The sequence below is a fragment of the Thermobia domestica genome, chromosome 10, assembly GCF_964235325.1.
Source record: "Thermobia domestica chromosome 10, izTheDome1.hap1.1, whole genome shotgun sequence".
NCBI classification, from domain to species: domain Eukaryota; kingdom Metazoa; phylum Arthropoda; class Insecta; order Zygentoma; family Lepismatidae; genus Thermobia; species Thermobia domestica.
In genome coordinates, this window is record NC_137463.1 from 35,696,308 (window position 1) to 35,713,000 (window position 16,693).

The window sequence follows — 16,693 nt, forward strand, 5'->3', positions numbered from 1 at the left end:
ACTACTACTACTAAACATTTATTTTTTCAAAGAAAAAAAGAAGATATATATATATATATATATATATATATATATATATATATATATATATATATATACTTGATATTTGGAATCCTCTTTAGTTAATTATTGCGTAAGTTAAATTTGAAATCAATGTCCCTGTTCTCTTCAAAATGACATCTTTAACCTATTAATGGAAATTAATTCTGCCCCCAGTTATCTGTCTACCTCAATTTATATGTAGAAGATCGTATATACTCTCAATATACTTTTGGATATATAAAGTCTCAGCCGCACAGTATAAATATGTGGATGTCCTCATTGACGCTACGTAACAAATCAATCATAAAACCCCCAAATGAAAAGACGTGGTCTGTTTCTTCGTTTTATAGAAATCATATATCATAATGCATTAATTTTATTACAAACTGCACTTGCCCTGCTCATTACAACATTGTTCTCCATCTGAATAATGCCTTGTGATAGAGATTTAAAAAGAACAGATTCACATTTTACTTTTGTATGATTATTGCACGCTACAGCGTGCCCTGTCATCGATTCCTTTCTAAAACCGGATACTTTACTTATGAGAAACATCATACCCCCATTTACTAAAATTAAAATTGAAGATCTTATGTCCTTATATATGGTATAAATAGCAGAATGGAAATGAAATGCGAATGTTGGATGAGTGATATATATATATATATATATATATATATATATATATATATATATATTTGGTCTAGGAATTAATTCGTGCGGTTGGTACGCACACATTGAAGCTGTAGTACAAACACAAAATACATAAATACCTTAAGAAAAATATTGTCTAGCCACCACTTTCGCCCATCTGTCAGGCAATGTACGGATTCCGTGGCGAAAGAAGTCCTCATCCTTGGAAGCGATCCAGTCAGAGACCCATGTTTCGATATCTTCTGAAGAAGTAAACCGCTGTCCAATCAAATCGTTGTTCATGCAATCGAACAAGTAGTAGTCCGAAGGAGCAACGTCTGGTGAATACGGCGGGTGGGGTAAAACTTCCCATCCGACATTTTCTAAATAGGTTTTGACCGGTTTTGCGACATGTGGGCGAGCGTTATCATGTTAAACAATAAGTTTATCATGTCTGTTCTCCCATTCTGGTCGTGTTCTGGCCAGAGCTTGCTTCAAACGCATTAATTGTCGTCGATAACGTTCTCCATTCATAGTTTAACCCGGTTGCAGCAGCTCATAGTACACCACACCTTTCATATCCCACCATATGCACAGCATAACCTTTGCACAGTGAATATCTCGTTTTGGTTGTGATGGACCTGGTTCACCTGGTTTCACCCAGGCCTTTTTTCGTTTAGGGTTCTCGTAATGGATCCACTTCTCATCACCCGTAATAATTCGATGCAGAAACCCTTTTCTGCTCTGTCGTTGAAGCAGCAATTCGCAAATGGTTTTTCGTCTTTCAACGTCTCTGTCTTTCAATTCATGTGGAACCCAATGTGACATCTTTTGAATCATTCCCATGGCTTTCAAGCGTTTGGAGACTGTTGTTTGATCAACGCCTAATGCTGCTGCAAGTTGTTCCTGCGTTTGACACGAATCCTGCTCGAGCAATGCTGTCAATTCTTCGTCTTGAAATTTTTTTGGCTGTCCAGCTCGCTCTTGGTCTGCCAAGCCGAAATCACCACTTCTAAACCGTGCAAACCACTTCTGACACGTTCGCTCAGCTAGAGCATGGTCACCATACACTTCCACCAAAATACGATGACTTTCAGTCGCACTTTTCTGCATGTTAAAGTAATGCAGCAGGACACCCCGCAAAAACACTTTATCAGGCACAAATTGCGCCATGTTCACTTAACTACAAACTGGTGTTGTTGACGCTTTAATCCACTGCCCTATACTACGAACGATACGCGATGACCGGGGTTTGCAACACATGTGTGGATACACGGAACTGTGGGACGCTCCGTTCGTTGCGCCATCTCTTGTCCACCCGCACGAATTAATTCCTAGACCAAATATATATATATATATATATATATATATATATATATATATATATATATATATATATATATATATATATATATATATATATATTACCTACCTCAAGAGGAACTGTTACACAGATTTACGAATACATATTACTCGTCTGATTTTTCTCTGCATGCGACGAAGTTAGGAACTAATTTCCTTGTTTACAAGTGGTAGGAGCAACATGGCAGGTTTGCCAGAGGCACTAGTTTCTTGAGATTTTATGGTCAGGTTTGCGAGAAAATCAAAAGGATATGAATAGAATCAAATTTGCGTGAGAGTAGTGTGTACATATTTGAAGTCATTTTGCGAGGAATATGTAAAACTATTTGATATGGAATCACCAACATTAAAATATCTAGATAGCTGCTAACTTAATTTCCACGTATGCATTAACTTAATATGTTTGCAGCAATTGTGGAGACATGGAACTAATAATTACAAAGTCGAAGAAGCGCACCGACTAGTATATACAATAATAGAAGGCGATACACAGACCACATATCACCGATGACATTTTGCCCTAAAGTTACACTTTCTTCATTCGTCTTTAGTTGAAGAAGAAGCAATAAAAGTCCCCAGGGCTACAGCCCATAAATGTGCTATGGCTGGCCATATGTAACACTTTCAACTGGGTGACGGGTGGTCAGCGTATCGGTTCTCAGGCGCCATTGTTTCTGGCTTTCTGGACCAGAGTTTGCTACCTCTTAATTCACACAGCTCCCCAATTGCCTCATGATAATGGGTCAACAGCGGAAAATAGTGATTCCACCCGAAATTAAACCATGAACTATGCATTTCGAAATCGCGTGCGTTTACAGTTCGGCTAAGCAGGAGCTCAATATGTTTTAAAAATCAAATATTTACTTTCATTTTACGAGCCAAAACACAAAGAATACAATACATAAAAATTATTGAAACCTTATGTAGGGTTCAAAGTAGAGCCTCTGAGAAATGTCTTTAAACATGACTGTACAATATCTGCCTCTTGTGATAAATTATAACAAACACTGTAAGTTTGGAAATCATAATTGGAGCATACTGAATCAGGGGCGTCATTTGATGAGGGCAGGGAGCAATTTTTCTCTAATTTTAAGAAACACATACATTTTCTCATGATCTATCTGAAGCACAAGACACTTTGTAAGAAGACGTCCTGGCAACCCTGTAAAAGAATACATAAAACCATTCCTGCCTTCTCTCCCACCACCCCTTTCACCCAGTGCCAAAACATAACAACCACAACAGCAGCGGCACTACAAAACAAATGCACAGACTCGTGTGACGGGTAATACAACCAATTTCATGAATATTGCTTATGTTAGCTAATGAAACAGGCCAATGTGATTGCTAATTTTGTACCCGTTATACATGAGTGAGTCGTAAGTCTTGCAGTATTCTGGTATACAACCTAGCTGTATTCATTACAGTACACTAATAGCATGTTAACATTCGAAGCTGCCTTGTCCGCAGCCACCTTCCTGCCAGTTCCTCAATTCCATGTTGATTATGTCCTGTGCTTAAAGGCAAAGAAGTTAGTCACCAATGTTTCCATCTCCTGCTGGTTAATGAAGCATCGTGATTTCAAGAAGTGCGCTATGGAAAAAAAAAAAATCCTTTCCCTCTTCTTCCTCATTCAACTTTTCTTAGTACCTTCAGCTTTTGGTGGTGCTAAAATTAACAAAGCGAAAATGCGAGGAGGAAGAGATACTTGTTCATGTCGGTTTTAAGATCAACCTCGAGGAAGGTAGTCTTTTATTGGAAATTAAATTAAATTTTTAGTTTACCGCCTCATGGTTATAATCTTTAGGATAAAGGAGATTAATGAAAATGAATAATTATGGAAAATTGGTGGAATAAGAATATCAGATTAAAATCTGTCAACACGATGCACATTACAAGCTTGCACGGCTTGAGAATAAAAACCTCTCGTGGCATTCTACCACTGAGCCTCTCATGTTTTTTTTTAAATTAAGTAATATATTTACTTATTTAGTTAAAGTCCCATGACTACACCCAGAACTAAGGGAGACGGTGCTGATAATGAACGAAACAATGGAATGAAAACAGCAGAAACGAAAAACCCAAGAAAACCTAAATACAAGTTGTTTGTCTGCCACAAAGAGCTCTTGGTGAAAGCTAGAATCGGACCAGGACCCACGCATCAGTGGTGAACGCTCTACCATTGAGCTACTGCGACATTTTGTCTTTTAATTGTAAGTAGCTACGTAACCCAGACGAATATAAGACGAATCTATCGAGATTCTTAATTCTGCTTCTTATTTTTGAACATGTCTTTTCGTAAGCAAGTTTTCCAAGCAAAGGTAAAGGCCTTGGGACTATTTGTTAAGAAGAACTATTAGTTACCTTGCATTTTTTACAAAATAATGGAAAAACAAATAATAGTTATTTACTGAATTTGTAATTCAAGTCCAAAACACAGTATTATAACACGACACAAAAACGGCAAAATTCTGGCAGGATACATATAAAGAATATTGTATAAATTAAATAAAGAAATAACAATGCCAGACTAAGAAGTTGATTCAACTTACAATCGGTACTTACCAAGAAGGGCAAGAAAAATTAGGATAACGGAAAAACATTCCATATGTCATCTGACAACACTTTTCATGGCCTACCCAGAACTACTGTCAATTTCAACCCATTCTATACCATTCTAAACCTATATCAAATCTTCTGGTTGTCTTATTTTCATATTTCTTCCAATCTATGGCACTTTTAGCAACGCCAAATTACCGGACAATATGTCGCAAAGAATGTGCTAGTTTGGTGTATCAAGTAAACCAAAAGCTGTTCAAATTAAATTGATATTTTACTTCGTATCAAATCAATGTATCTATACAAATTATTACAATTAGCAACTTTATTCACTAATACTAAGATTTAGGGGAAAGAAAAAAGACAGTAACTACTTTCATCTTGAGGCTTTACACTTTCTTTCACACAAAACACACCTACCTCACATGAAACGGAGGAACAGACTAGCCTGAGTGAGTCACATGTGTTTTCTTACTTGATTGACTTCAACTTTGAAATGGAATCAAAAGGGATGAAATTGAGTTGTTTTGAGAAATCTTTATGATGATTCCTAAAACGTTTCTATCAGTTTCCCTAATACTGCCTACCCTTCCTGATTAATTAAAATTAATTGCTTATATGTTATACATTTAATGAAAGCGGATAAGAAATCGAAAGGTAAGCAGACAAAGGAACTAGGTGAAAAAAAAAAAAAAAAAAAAAAAAAAAACACCTCGAAAATTCACGGACATACCTAATCTATAAGCTCCAATGTTCTGATATCGTATCCAGTACTTCTTGCACCAGGATCTGAAGTACTAAAACTACAGTATTAACATCTACGTTTCCTAGTTGAATGAAGTATTTTCTCTTCGCTGAATAAGCCTTTATCTATTGATAAATTATATAGTTTCAGAAGCCAGTTAAACAGTAAACAATCACTACGGAGAGATTAAGGCAATTAAGGGAGAAAAGGTACAGAGTTTTTCTTGTGCCCAGGAATTGATTCCTAGGGAGTCCCGATGATTTCCCCTAGAAGAATAAATTACTCCCCGAGTAAATTTGAAACATTTGAACTAGATAATTGAGAAAAAAAATCTGCCTCAAAGTGTTCATATTTCAGTGGGTAAAAACGTTCAATACATCACTGAATGGATAGTTAAAGTGATTGTATATAGAAAATCTAGGTTCATATGTCGCGTTTTTCGTGTTCTGGGCACTACGCCACTGGTTCCCAACCAGGGTCGGGAAATCTTGGAATTTAAAAATTATGAAATATTTAATAATTAATTAAAATCAATTTTGAAACAGACTGTACCTTGCACTGCCTCCAGTGGCAGCAACAATGCTCAGTAGTAGAATCAATTCTTTATAGAAACTTATAGGCATCCACTAATATAATTTATATTATTGTTAATGAAAAATCAAGTCTGTGTGTGTGTGTGTCGCGGTGCCGTGGGTATTCTGTGCAGTGTGTCGTCACTCAAAAAAGTTGGGAACCACTGCTAGGCAATGCAGAATAGCATTGAAGGAATCAGGGAATAGTTTAACCTGCAAGTTACGATCTTTAACCAGATATGTGAACAAATACTAGTATTTAAGTTTAGATAACATTAATTCTTGTATTAAGATCAAATAATGTTAGTCAACGTACTTTTATCGAGAAAATGCACAATATGCATCAAACTACTTAAAAAAAAAGGTGAATTGAACTGTTAACGAATAGTATAGAAAAAAAGTTACCTTGGTTGCATAACATCAGCAGCTAACGACGTATGAGCAAATTCTTCTTTGCTATCTAGGAATGGATATCCATTTAGATTGATATGAGCATCGTAAATACCTTGTCTCCCAAGAGCGTCACCAACCCACTTGCTTGCCATCGCCGCTGCCATAAGAGGTACTATGTACCGAACACCTCCTGTTAGTTCGAACATTATTACAACTAAAGACACTGGAAAATAAAGAAATAAGAACTGTAAATAAATAACATATATTGATTTTTCTTTTCAACCAGGGCGTTAAAAGTAGCGAACAATATTTTAACATATAAGTATATATAACTTGTGATCCTCTGGACTACAGAAGCGAGAAAATTTACGTATACAGGGCGCTTCAAAAACTGTATACACATTTTAAGAGACGAAGAAAATGTTCACAGGTTTTTATACAAAGATGTTTATTCACTTCAAATTAAGGTTACATGTCAATTTTAAGATTTCGATAGACGATACACCCCACATGTTTACGATAAGTGCTCTTGTTATAGCCTTCTTACCTTTTGGAGTATGGACCACGGTTGGCAAAAACAATGTTTTTATTTTATTTAAACCAGGTTTTTTGGTTTAAATAATTTGCTCTATGTATTTATATCACATATGGACAGAAATAAGTTTGTTTCGCCTTGGTGTTATTATGCAACAACCGTTATTATGTTGGTGTTATTATGTACTTACACTGTTGGAAGCGGTCACATAAGCTTAAAGCGGAATCCAAACCGCTTCTCGGCTTACATCCGAGAGAAATTGTCCTCCATTTGAACTCGAAACCGCGACTAATTGGCCACAAATGCGATACATCTGCCGACTCACTCATGAAGGACTCATGATAAAAATACGTTGTACAGATCTTTACGTACTTGTTAATATAATTGTCAAGAGTCATTTCAGAAGGACAAAAAGATAAACAGTTGCACAATTAAAACCATTATAAACAATTATTTATGGACAATTTCAAAATTCTGTAATAGTCCAAGTTTGTTCATGACGACTTTTATTAGTCCAAGTTAAAGAAATACAACGACCTAACTTGCATATCGGTAAGAAAAGTGAATAAAGATTTGAGTCCACTTTGGCTCTGACTCATTTATACATAGATACCAAAGATACTTCTGATTTCACTAAATCCTTCTCGTGGGGTTTGTATGACCCCTCCCCCCAAAAAAGTACGGTATTTCGATGTATTTTATCAATAGTAAACATTATTAAAACGAAACAATATTTAGAATTTTTCTTTGATTGTAATTGTATAACAATAATAAAATACTAAAAAATCACAGAAAAAAACATTCATAAACTCATAAAAAAAAGCAGAAGTTTTTTATGTAGTATAATCTCTGAGTAATGAATGGGGAATTTAGGTCTGAATATAATACGAATAATACACAAGAGTAAAACGTGATAACTCACAAATGTGTGTTCATCAAGATTTTACGAACATTTTTCGGTTTCTGGTTTAAACCAGCCAACTCTGGTACGGACCAGTGCTGCTTCAGCAACTCCCACGATAGTCATTAGTGGGATTTTTCGCTTGCGCTCCTTTAATATGATCCCAAGGCGTTCCCAGCGTATCTGGTTTGCTGCGGTATAACTTATCCTTTACTGTTCTTCATAGATAAAAGTCTACGGATTTACGATCTGAAGAGCGCAGAGGGATCCAGATCCGGTCTCTTTGCCCTATTCAGCCTGGGAGTGTACTTTTTTTTTTTTTTTTTTTTTTTAAATATATAAAAGATCGTATAAGACGTTAGTAGTACTTACACCATTCTCACACGCACAATGCCTTGTAGATTTTTGTGGTGATTTCTGAAATCTTCCAGCACCGCAGCCGAGGATTCACCACTTGTAGCTGTCCGAGGTCGACCCGATCGGCCTTTGGTACATCAAACACTGTTCCATGCAGTTCGAATTTGTCGCGTATACGAGCAATTGTCAGTCGTGAAGGGAGATTATTGCAATACTCAGCTTTCCATTGTGTCTGAATTTCGACTACAGTCCCAAATTTCCAGTATAACTTTTAACAAATTCTTACATTCTTCAAGTTTAATTGTGTTTCAATCATGTTGATATGAACAGCCCATCACTGGTCATTTAGAGGCACTAGCTCCCTGGTATCTGCTGCCATCTGTTAAGCAATCATCACACTACTTTTCGACCCTATTTCATCCCCCAGGTGGAAATGTTAAATTTTTGTCACGTTTTAAAGTGTTTATACAATTTTTGAAGCAGTCTGTACGAAATTTGAAGGGTTTCAACACACTACCTTTATTAAGTTGAATTCTAACCAATACGAAGAAAACACTTTTTTAATTTTATTTTATTTTTTAATAACAAAAGTTACTCTGAAACATGTTCTTGAAGTTAGGAGTAAATTCACTCCGTTGCATTGGACTGATTTCAAGGTCCTAACAACAACTGGATTAAGTCTCGAAGTATCAAATAAAAAACACACTGTTTCATACAAACCAGGGATTTTTTGAAAACTAAATTTATCATGTTTTATATATATTTTTTTTAAATAAAAGAAATGAGGTAAATTCATTCATTTTTGACTCATGTAGACTCAAGGAGCAGTAATGATTATGAACAGCTTTTATCAGTTCTACGGATCACCCTAACTTCTCTCCCTTAAAAGCAAATTTATCTTTTTTCTTTTTTTCTCTCTCTCTCTCTCTCTCTTTCTTTTAAAGTTTTGTGCCATATACTTATATTTCTAAAATAGTACTAATTAAAATTATCGTAACTTTATATTGCTATTAATACAATAATTAAAAAAATAACTAAAGGCTATCAAGAATATTTTATAATAATATATGCTTATAACCTATTAGAATTCGTATAAGTTTTCGTCATTAAATTGTACGAGAGTCGTCCACAAGGTATATATAAAAAAAAAAAAAAAAAAAAAAAAAAGTTTTGGCGTGGTTAAATAAAAACAAAAGATATCAGAACAAAACTTTATTTACAAAGCCACAGGACCTTACTCTACTTTTCTATGTAATCGCCATAATTGTCAAGACACTTATTATAACGTTGGACCAGTTTTTCAATGGCGATGCTATACTCATTTGCCGCCAAAGATATGAGCCAGGCTGTGTCACTGCTTGCTTGAGTTCCTCATCGCTTGCGAACTGTTTTCCACCCAAAAGTATGGAAAAGATTCGTGTAACGTGCTCAAAGTGAAACGTCGGTTTTCTAGATTTTTTCTTCGACCTTTTCTTCAGTTCTTCTGTAACAAGAGATGATCTTCATTATGCACGCTCATCCTTTCTTGATTAAACATAATTCACCATTTCCTCACTGATGACCCCTTCACTGCACCATCACCATAAACGTTCTTTATTTGCCTAGAAATTTCAATAGGCTTAACTTTCTGCGCGTTCAGAAAACGAATTGCACTCAGTACTTCACATTTGGCGGGATTTTCGATTGGCGCCGCCATTCTGAATCGCTGCAAATGCAAGTAGCGTGACCGCACAGCATTGCGACTTGGTTCACACTGAGGTGAAGGAAGGAGCTAACTGCCGCGCACACGATCGCAGTGGTGGGGGGTCGACGCCGCGCGCGATGCGCAATCGTTCTTTGCTTTCTGGATGGCCTTCGTCTAATGTTGTTATTTCTACCTGTTTGAGATTCTCAATTATGTGCAATTAACTTGAAAATGAAATGCAATTTTTGAGTTTTACGTCCCACGTTTATGCCGGCTAGGCTAAAGGAGATGGTGATGATTAGAAATGAATGAAATGGTGGAATGAAGAAAGTGGGAGGAACCGGGAGAACCCCGAGGAAACCCACGCATACGGTGTTTGTCCACCACAAAGTTCACTTGGCGGGAGCAGGGTTTGAACTTGGGATCCCATGCACAAGAGGTGAACGCTCTACCACTGAGTCATCACGGCCCCACAATTAACTTGAATTTTTATTCTTTGGACTAATGTTCAATCTAAGACAAATCTGGAGGAACACGGTTTAAGAAATACTGCCCTATAGGATAGAGGAGTTGGATGATAAGTAAGTTATTGATGATGATGACTAACAAAAGAACTCAAAGAACGGAACGATGATAAGGAAAAGGAATGAAATAAATATTGAGTGAGCAGTATACTCTTCCAGTACACAAGATACACTCATTGTCAAAAAACAGCATTTTGTGTTAACTAAAGTTTCGTGTTTACTTCATTATATCACAATTCGAATAGGAAAGATAAAAAGAAGAAGAGAAAGAGAATATACCTGTCATTCTTGTTACTCCACCGAGTACAGCTGCTGCTCCTACCATTGCGTACAGTCCTGGAGTGATGCAATCATCTCCTGTTGAACACTCATCACTAAATAGCCATATATGGGGATAATTGCTAAGAAAAAAAATATGAAAAATGCATCAGTAACCTGTAAATGTTTAGTCGGTTTGTGTTATATAGTAGCTAATCAATTTATTAAGAAGAATCACAAGAAAAAATGTATCTGCGGAGAAAAACCTTTTGAATATGGATGTATATATTTTATTTTTAATGAACAAATATTTTTAAGAAAGCTCTCAATTCTCTATTGAAGTACTTCGTCAGAATTGTTCCAGTTAGTCTTGATGAATACGGTCAAAAAGATTAGAAAGGGGTGAAAACATGTATATTTCACGGATCCTAAACTTCAAAATGACACAATTCCAATACTTTCAAGCGCCTTTCATAAAATTAATCAGGAATGAGGACGTTGCGTTGCCTCGATTCAGGTAGAAGCAAACGTTTTGCTGGTGCGCCATATTGCGCCGCTACTGTCGGTAGTAAACGAAAATGGTCCAGGGTTCCAGATCCGGTTTTATTCCGTACAACAATAAAATTGATGTTGTACAAATATCCTTCGTTATAAGCGATCTCACTTTACGCGTTTTCGCGAAAACGCGATTTTATATATATATATATATTGCAGTCATCCTGCATGGTGCACGGTGGTGGCTATTTTCACTTTGAAATGGAAAACGACAGGATAAATTATAAAGAGGGGGAGCCCTGACAATTCTTTCAGAATATTTACAATGTAACTAACATCATTGGGAGAACACCGACAGAAGTACCAAAGTTTCCAGGGGGATTCAGAATTAAAATTAGTACTAAACTTTTTGTATTTCTAAGGAAATCATATTTCCAATATTCCGGATACTTTACTGAGGATCCATCATCAAGGACCGTAAAAGCACGTATAGTAAATACGATCTTCGCATACTGAAAGCTTTAACTTTAGTGGAAATTTTCATTTTTTTTTTTTTTAAAACAAAAACGGAACGTATTTTAAACTAGCGATATATTGTATTTTTGGGAATAAAAATCTTACTATCAAGTTTTCCGTCACTTTTGATCAACAGAAAGAACAAACAAATTTCATGCAACGTGTCTTTTATGTAACAGGACATTTTCTTTTAGATGTGCTGAGGAAGGGGTGAGAAATGTATGCAGACTTTTGTCTTTCGGATATTTTAAGGCACTACAATTTCTATTTACCAATAATAGATATGAATTCCATCATATCCATTTGCAACTATTCTTAACTTCCATTTTTCCATGTATTCTTTTAAGATACAATGGAAAAGTACTGGTTAATTCAACTCCTGCTTTACTGATTTATTGGTTCCATTAACTATGCTAGATATGTGAAGAACTAGAACCTGCTTTGGAAAGAAGATTCAGATAAGAAAATATGCACTGAATCTATCCATTATTTAAAATACCAGAATTATTATGTAGCTCTGTTCTTCTATTGTAAGAATCAAACGCAAATCAGAAAAACTATGAACAAGAAACATCACCGAGATTTCTAAGGCAACTCATTCCTTATTTCACCATATTTTGCCGTCAAATTTTAACCACTTTAAAAAGCCTTGAAAATAAATTCTAGAATTGTTGAAAAGAGTGGGAACTTATATCTGCTGCGATTGGTTGGTTGTTTCGCGTTTCTTTCAGCACCGAGGCTATATGAGATATGTCCTACAGTTTAACGGGGAATCCGAACAAGGGATACATGAGCCAAACGCGCGTGTTAGCCACTAGACCAGTCGAAAAGGCGTCTGCTACAATTGAGCTACAGATAGAATATAGAACTCCAGAAAGAGGAATATTACATATAACACTATTTTGACTAAATTTCGTGATTTCATAAATCCTTGCAGAAGTTTATCAACTTATTTTTAGAAAATTTTACTTATTATTTAAATTATCTTGTCTTACGTAACGTAGTGAAGAAGTTTAAATAGTAAGTACCCTTTTCTTTTTGAGAACTGTTAATTAAAAATACTACTAACTGTTCCTTTACGAAATTCAAAAGCTTAAAAGTTAGAAAAAGTAACAAACCATCTAAACTCACTTTGCACTTTGCGTCTTGTCTTTCCTGAAGGTTTAATTTCCACTATATATATTTCAGCCCCTTGTTTGCCCTTTGAACTCGTGGCGTTCTCATGAAGGCTAGAAATAGTCAGAAAACCATTGTCGCTGGCCTTGTCTTGTAACCGAAGAAATGCTATCAGGTTGTGTCGTTCTGACGACAATAGTTTACTGGTGATTTCTAGCCTTCATTATAGCGCCACGAGCTCACGGCCACAAAAGGAACCGAAATATATAGTGGAAGTTAAATATCTTAAAGGAGAGAGAGCTCTGAATAATGTATCGCATAGTAGGCATTAATAACTATATAAAACAAACATTTAAATAATGAAACTTCCACACAATGGGTAAATTCAAACGAACTCACTATGCTAACTGTTCCATTCCAATACCAACAATACGACCCACGATGGCTCCTAAGCATAAACTTGGGATGAAGAGTCCGCATGGAACTTTCATGCCGAATGTGAAAACTGTAGCTATCAGTTTAAATATAAGTGCCAGTACAAGTAGCCATATGGCTTTATATACTCCTGGACCAGCTGCAGCTATTTCAATAGCAGATTTTACATCTGTATAATTACGATTGTAGTCACTGAAACAAAAGAGAAAATCATTAAACATTTTTCTCAAAGCCTAACAGAGATAATACAGTTAAGTAATCTGAGTGTTCATAACTGCAAGAACACAAACTTGCCCGTAAACTCTATGCTCTGCCAATGCAATGCATTCAGGATTATTGTTATTTCACTCACCTTCTAAATACTCTGCTTTATCTTCCCCTCTTACATCCTTCCCATTGGTCATTTTCCTACGAGCCTATCAAATAAAGCTAGACCATTTCTTCAGTGAATATTTTCCAAGCGTTTCAGCTTCTATTTTATTATCAGCAATACAATTAAAAGCTATGAGTACAAGGGCTGCTGGAAAAGCTTCTGTAAACTACTACTAACAGTGACACTAGTCTTTCACTATTCTAAAATTTGGAAGAATAGACGTTCCTTTGTGTTTTTTTAAGCTTATTCGTTTACTTTTCATAGCAGTTTGTAGTAGTTGTTTTTGTGTGAGAAATGGAAATTTCTCGTGAATACTTTCAGGTAATTTATACAGGGTGTTTCAAAATAACACTAACAATGTTTGGGAGGTGATTCCAGACACAAAGATAAGACAAAGTATAGACCAACCTGGGTGCACAAAATGCTTCTTTTTGAAGTTATAGGCTGCCGAAAATATGAAAAAAAATGAACTTTAAAGGTCTATTGCTCCAAAATTATGGGACCTACTGTAGTCGGGTCAAGACTTCACTGAGGAACTAGTATGTGCCTTATTTAAATATCCATGTTTCAGAATCCTGCGGTATTTCCGCAACAATTTTTATAGAGGTAGTTGGTGAGTACTTCAAATCATATGCCCGTAGCCAAACTCCCTCTATAAAAATTGTTGCGTATCTTATGATTCTGACACACGGATTTTTGGATAGCGCACATATTAGTTCCTAAGTGAAGTCTTGAACCGACTACTGTAGGTCCTATAGTATTCGAGCATTGGACTTTTGAAGTTCATTTTATCATGTTTCCGGAAGCCTGTAACTCCGAAAGGAAGAATCTGTGCACTCAAGTTGGTCTATACTTTTTGTCTTCTCTTGGTGTTAAGGATCACCTCTTAAACGTTGTCGGTGTTGTTTTGAAACACCCTAGCCGCACATTTCTCGGTGACGAATTTCATGGTCATCCATCCACGTCTGTTTGACAAGTATTGTTGATACTGTGCATGAAATAACTGAGAAAGATCGGCACATGACATACCGTGAGATTCAGATATCCTTGTACATTGAAATGAAAGCAACACATATGATTTTGCAGCATCACCTCAATATGTGGAAACTTTTCAAGCAGATGGATCCGAAACAACTTGACTGAAGCTCCACGACAGGCTTATATCAATTGGTGCCAAGACATGTTAATAATAATAATAAAATCATCCGAAGTTAAGTCAAATTTGGTGTACTGCATCATTACAGGGGAATTAAACTTTTATCTATTCATACGATCCCGAAACTAAACAGGTATCCATTGTTTGAGTTGTTTTTTCTTCAGTTGTACTGGACACATAGGAACCATATCTTTAGAAGGTCGAAGGACTGTAATAATACTGAGTTATATCAGAGATGAATTGTGTAAAACAAACTTACATCATTGCATCATTCTTCACCGCAACGAGAGCTCCCATCCAGCACACCACACTGCTGACTTTTTGTCCAGTAAAAATGTTAAAAAGTGTATCTATCTGAAAGGTCAATACTTTAAAAAACAATAAAGCCATTTCCACACTTTCGTATGTCTTTTTTCATACTACTGCAGAAACTTTTCCAGCAGCCTTCGCACATGTGTAATTCTATTGCACTCACTTTCTACCTAATTCACTTACTAATCTATAAATAAAATATAGAGTTTGTGTGTTTGTCTGTCTGTCTGCCTGTATGCGGCCTGGGAACCAGACGAGTGGGCCGGGAGTTACCAAATTTTGCTCAGGGGTACCTTGGCCCAGGCCCCAGATCAAGACGAAGCCATTTTTTCAAATTTCGAACCAGGGAGGTCTCAGGGGGGCGTTTATCGGAACCGGGTTGGGAACCAGACAAATTGACCAAGAGTTACCAAATTTTAGTCACGAATACCTTGGTCCAGGCTCCAGACCAGAGTTAAACGTTTTTGTCAAAATTCGAACCGGGGGTGTCTCAGGGGAGCGTTTACCGGGACATGTAGAAGTAGTAAAAAATGACCGATATTAGTGTCGAATTTATAGTTTTCGCGGTCGCTAAAATCAATGGTGAAACTCCGAACGCATTAACTTCCAAATTCACGCTGTTCGGCTCCGGGAGTGGTGGGGGAGGGGGAGGGGGGGGAGATACCGAGACATATAAAAGTAATCCAAAATGACCGATATTAGTGTCAAATCCATAGTTTTCGCGGTCGCTGAAATGAATGGTGACACTTCCATTAGCGATGACTAGCAAATTCATTTACAATTGAATGCGGGCCGGGAGTCAGCGAGGGGAGGGGGAGATACCGAGACGTAAAAAAATAGCCCAAAATGACCGATATTAGTATCAAATCCATAGTTTTCGCGGTCGCTGAGATCAATGGTGATACTCCCACAGGCGTTGACTTCCAAATACAGCCCTCGTGCGAAGCATGGGTGTTTCAACTAGTCTATTATAAAATTGAAAATGACAATGTTTGTGACTCTTAATCTCTTGAATCGTCCAACCGATCTTGATCAAATTTTCAACGTAGATACGGTTCTGGCCTGGAAGTGTTTTTAGCTATTTACTTTGACGGTGCAACTTAGGGGAGGGGAGGAGGGGGACAGAAAAAAATAAATAAAACTTAATAACTCTTGAACCACCCGACCGATCTTGATCAAATTTTCAATGTAGATAAGGTTCGGGACTGGGATGACTTTTATTATTTCACTTTGACGGAGCAACGAAGGGAAGGGGATGGAGGGGGAGATATACAAAAATCAATATCAGTGTCGAATTCATACTTTTCGGGGTCGCTGAGATGAACAATGATACTTCCGATGCCGTGGACCGCAACATGGGGAGGAGAGGGAATATACAATAAAAATCATCGAAAATGATCAATATCAAAGAGCGCTTTAGTAACAGTAAAACAGACTGACTAACGAAACATTACTATTTTACCTTAATTGAACCCAGCGAAGGGGGTAATTGATGCTAGTTTACATATAAAGCAAATATTTAACACCGAAGTTTTCGCTCTAAAGTAAAGTGATGAAGAAAAAGCACATAAATAATGACGAAGACGACTATCAGCACTACCAGAATAGTATAGTATTTAACGCATTAACATGGAAAGCTCAAGACCCGATTTCGATTCTCGGTCCAGTCGTGCACTTTTTACTCTGTGCATACGATTGAATTTGCAACTATAGAGGAATTAGTGT

The 16,693-nt window shown here is 36.6% G+C and overlaps 1 protein-coding gene across 5 annotated transcripts in view; it reads right to left on the reverse strand.

Annotated features, from left to right (window-relative positions):
* Positions 1 to 16,693, reverse strand: part of ClC-c (chloride channel protein 3) — a 151,245-nt gene that overhangs the window by 13,485 nt on the left and 121,067 nt on the right. For all 5 annotated transcript variants that reach the window (XM_081728021.1, XM_081728022.1, XM_081728020.1 and 2 more), the window contains 3 exons: positions 13,092 to 13,319; positions 10,587 to 10,708; positions 6,319 to 6,529 (listed from right to left, as the gene is read on the reverse strand). In XM_081728021.1, coding sequence (XP_081584147.1) covers positions 6,319 to 6,529; positions 10,587 to 10,708; positions 13,092 to 13,319 — 561 coding nt within the window. The remainder of the gene's footprint in view (positions 1 to 6,318; positions 6,530 to 10,586; positions 10,709 to 13,091; positions 13,320 to 16,693) is intronic.